The sequence below is a fragment of the Crassostrea angulata genome, unplaced genomic scaffold (assembly GCF_025612915.1).
Source record: "Crassostrea angulata isolate pt1a10 unplaced genomic scaffold, ASM2561291v2 HiC_scaffold_105, whole genome shotgun sequence".
In the NCBI taxonomy this organism is placed as follows: domain Eukaryota; kingdom Metazoa; phylum Mollusca; class Bivalvia; order Ostreida; family Ostreidae; genus Magallana; species Magallana angulata.
The window spans coordinates 52,006-56,822 of record NW_026441660.1 but is presented as its reverse complement, the minus strand read 5'-3'; the positions used below and the strand labels follow the sequence as shown (position 1 = coordinate 56,822).

Here is a 4,817-nt window from a genome sequence, read left to right as displayed (position 1 = left end):
ACCAGTGGCTGACGCCAGCCAGGGCCAAGCATGCCCCAGGAACAATTAGATCATATCTAGGTAATGTCTCCAAGTTTCCTGTTTCTGCAAAATATGAAAAAGAAGTCAAGTCATTTACTTATACTGTTTACAAACAGAAGGAGGGACAGATAGACAGACATGAGTTAAACAGTATGCCCCCATCTCCTTCAAAGTGGGGGTATAATTGTCATGATTATGATATTATTTCAGAAAGTGCCAATTCCTTAAACATGTCAGTATAATTTACGATATCTCTTAAAATAGGCTCGCTACAGGACTTCTTCGCTTTCCTTTGTGATGAGGGTGTTTTAAGTTCGGATATTACATCAAAAGGCACGGAGAGGCTCAGAAGATGGGCGAAGTCTTTACACATGGACGTCCGAAAAAGACGAGTGGAACAGCGCGTCAAAGATGATGGTAACCAGACCTAAATAAAAAAGACATGTCAATACAATATTCAAATAAGACAGAAAGTACAATGCACATTGACCAAGTAGCCTAAAACATACAGTTCTTTTCTAACAGAAGGAAGAATCGAGACGAAAGACATAATTATGTATAAAGAGAGCGAGGTTTACCAGCTGGCCCAGAACACTTTTGACAGACAGGACAGAGAGGATCAGGAGGGACACATCCCTGAGAAGGAGTTCCTAGTTTGTAGAAATTTCCTGATCCTGAACACCCTGATCAGGAATGGGCAACGCGCTGGTTCAATTGCCAATTTCACAATGGCGGCACTAAGAAAGGCCGAAAAGCAGGACGACGAGCACGTCGTCACTGTAAGTGTTTAAATATTCTTTCTTTGCTTTTCAAATAACATGCTATTATTCTGCAAAATGTCTTTGAACCTTAACATTCATCGTTTCGTTTTTAGATATCCAAACACAAGACGGGACACATCACACCCGTCACTCTCTTCTTTTCCCCTGAGTTGTGGAGATACTTAAGTATCTTCACAACAATGATGAGAAGAAGACTCCCCGGTTACTCTTCGGAGTTGAGGAGGGAAGAGAGTGCGGTGTTCGTCACCTACCCGATGGGACCATCAGGACATCCAGGTCCAATGACCACGTCACTGGTCAACAAATCAGTGCAGTCTATATGGAAGGCTGCTGGAGTGAAAAAAAAGCTGTCAGTCACCAACTTACGAAAGGCAGCAGCTACCAAAGTAAGACTGCATTATTACATTAAAATTATTTTATACACTAATGCATTCTTTTCAAATAGACAAGGGGCTCGATGGCCTTACCTGACTATATGGAGATTCTGTTTTTTATATTGATGTTATTATTGGTAGGCAGTCAGTACAAACAATATTTCTATTTCCAGGTCAGGTCAAAGTTTCCCTGGGCTCGTGATGCCCTGGCCCAACAAATGACTCATAGGGCAAGCACCCAGGATCAATATTATTTGTTGAAACAAAAGAAGCAAGAGAGTGCCAAGATAGTGAAGCTAATTGAAAAATGCATGACTGAGGATGAGGTACATACTGACGCATTTTATTTTACTAGATTTAATCTGTCTGTGAAACTCTGAACTCAGAAAGTTAATGTGTTTCTTTTTCTTTGTAGTCAGCATTGGAAGTTTGCCAGGGTCCTGGACCCATCATTGAGGAGATTGAAGAGGAGGAGGTGACTCCAGCTATTTCTTCTCCCCCTGAAGAGGCCCCCCTCCCAGGTCCCCTTCACAACACGACTGACCCAACTCCTCCAGGCACCCTGACACCTCCAGGCCCCCTGACACCTCCAGGCCTCCTGACATCACATGAAGACCTGGTAAGTGTTAACTCATTGTATTATAATGTAAATAATTTTTTAAACATAACACTATACATTCAGGTAAATTATAAAATTATGTCAATAGAATATGAATGTTCTGTATAATGGTATGGTTGTATTGTAACATGAAAAGTATTCTACCTTGGTATGGCTAAAATTTTCTTTTTTGCACAGGAGCATAAGAGACGGTTATTTACAAACAGAGAGAGCCTTACCATCCTCCGGCTCTGCTCCTCGCTGATCAGCCATCCTGGAGGCTTCACTGCAGCTGCAGTAATGAAGGCCCTTTACGCGGAGGAAGAGGGGGAAGAACTAGTGAGGAGAATTAGAATCCTGCACCCTGATTCGTATAGGAAACGGTTAACAGACCGAGTACGAACTGAAAAAAGAAAGATGAAATTGAATAAATAAACTTGGATTAATTTGGTAACTGTGTTTGTTTCAATTGAATTTGATTTAATATATCAAAGCTTGATCTACTAGTTTTCTTTCTGGTGCTAAAATACAAGTGTCCAGGTTTTCAGGATATGCTTTGAGTAAAAACTGTATACACCATACATATCAAAATAGCTAAAAAATTAAACATACTAGTGTTACTGTGTGATATAAGTGAAAATACTTCAATCATAGGTATTTGCAAGGTCTACTGAAATTTTGCAGCTTAATCTTTGAACCATTTTGTCCATTGCACGATAACTTTGGACAAAATATCAATGTTAAATAAAACCTATAGAAATTTGCAGCTTAATCTTAAAACTACTTCGTCCATTGCGTGATAACTTTGGACAATATTATGTTTAAATGAATAATTCATTGAGAGAAAAAAGATTGTCAACAAAATATCATCTGATCTCTGCGAGCCCGCAGTATGTCAGTGTTTACAGATATATATGCTAGCTGTTCAATAATAAAGCTATATCCTAGAGTATTGGAGCTTATTTTGTAAACAAAGACGCCATTTTGAAAATGTAAACATTTCGACTTCCTTTACCTCCTTGTTTTTGTACGTGCTGTAAAGAAATCCCTGGCTTTCCGAATGTTGTATGGGTGATGAATGATGAACCGAATCATATACTCAAAGTGAAATCCCAAACTAAATCAATGGGAATCACTTTAGAAGCACAAAACTCGGCCCTGTTATCTGTCAGATACCACTTCCGTGAGCGTGCGCAGTCTACCGTTGGAGATACCTCCTTGTTTTTGTACGTGCTGTAAAGAAATCCCTGGCTTTCCGAATGTTGTATGGGTGATGAATGATGAACCGAATCATATACTCAAAGTGAAATCCCAAACTAAATCACTGGAAATCACTTTGGAAGCACAAAACTCGGCCCTGTTATCTGTCAGAATCCAGCTATCAAATTCCACTTCCGTGCGCATGCGCGGTCTACAGTTGGAGATTCCGATCCCGATTGAAAATGTTTTCAAGGTGAAATGGATTTTACTTGTGTTTTTGGATTAATGCAGAGAAATGTAATGTTTGTTTGGGACAAATAATTGTGAGTATATGTTTTATATACAGTATTATATTGACTTGTTAATTTTTAACATTGTAATTGATGTTAAATACGTTTATTTGGTATTAAGTCCATTGTGTACATTACATGTAGGGCATATATAATATACTGTTTTACCACGCTGTGTGGTAGATGCATTAGATGCATCAGATGCATTAGAATTAGTATGCCCTATATTTAACGTCAAATTGAAATTTATGGGTATACTCAGGGGAGTATAAATTCCAAATAGACAAGTAATCCTTTTAACTTGTGACGGTCAGACCGGTTCGAATACCGGCGCCAGGTAACTCAGTTGGTAGAGCACCTGACTAGAGATTCAGGGGGCCCGGGTTCGAATCCCGGTCTGGTCCGTCATTATTTCTCCCATCCCGTTACATTTGGTGCCGTGACCAACCCCTGGAACTGACAGGTTAACTCCTGCCAGGGGAGGAGCCTGGGGTGATCTTCGAAGGCGAAGATCATTTAAGGGGGGAGGAATGTGACGGTCAGACCGGTTCGAATACCGGCGCCAGATAGCTCAGTTGGTAGAGCACCTGACTAGAGATTCAGGGGGCCCGGGTTCGAATCCAGGTCTGGTCCGTCATTATTTCTCCCATCCCGTTACAAACTTATGGTCCTTTTTCCTTTGTTATAATGGGTTTAAGATAAATAAGGGTTGAAATGTCCATACTAAGAGATTTAGTGGGGGTCAGAATGAATTTAGTATACCATATAATTTCTGGTAAATTGAAAATTATGGGTTTACTCAGGAGGGTATAAATTCAAAATACAGGGGTAACTTTTTCAACAAGTGCTCATAATTCATTGGTATTATTTGTGTATTAGGATAAATAAGGGTTGAAATATTGATATTTAGAGATTTAGAGGGTTTCCGAAGGGATTAAGTATGCCCTATATTTAACGTCAAATTAAAATTTATGGGTATACTCAGGGGTGTATAAATAAAAATTAGAAGGGTATTCCTGTTATCTATGGTTTCTAATTCCTTTGTTTTAATGTATATTAGGTTAAATGAGGATAGAAAAGTTCATACTTAGAGATTTAGTGGGGTTCAGAATGGATTTAGTATGCTCAATATTGAACGTTAAATTAAAATTTATGGGTATACTCAGGGGTGTATAAATTAAAAAATAGAGAGGGAAATCCTATTATCTTTTGGTCCTTATTCCTTTGTTTTAATGTATATTAGGTTAAATGAGGGTAGAAAAGTTCATACTTATAGATTTAGTGGGGGTCAGAATGGATTTAGTATACCATGTAATTTAATTGAAATTTATTGGTATAATGAGGGGGTATAAATTCATAACAGAGGGGTAATTCTTTTAACTAAGGGTCCTATATCCTCTGTATATATGTGTATTAGGATTAATAATGCTTGAAATATTGATACCTAAGATTTAGAGGGTTTCCGAAGGGACTTACTATGCCCAATATTTAACGTCAAATTGAAATTTAATGGCTTTTTCAAGTGGGTCAAATTTTTTTCAGAGGGTTTAAC

At 38.5% G+C, this 4,817-nt stretch overlaps 1 protein-coding gene across 1 annotated transcript; it reads left to right on the top strand.

Moving 5' to 3' along the window:
- Positions 1-386: 386 nt before the first annotated feature.
- Positions 387-1,789, top strand: LOC128169168 (uncharacterized). Its single transcript, XM_052835328.1, has 5 exons — positions 387-800; positions 896-1,189; positions 1,351-1,503; positions 1,593-1,726; positions 1,771-1,789. Exons 1-5 carry the CDS (start codon positions 576-578, stop codon positions 1,787-1,789), a joined length of 825 nt encoding a protein of 274 aa, XP_052691288.1. The 5' UTR covers positions 387-575.
- Positions 1,790-4,817: the final 3,028 nt, after the last annotated feature.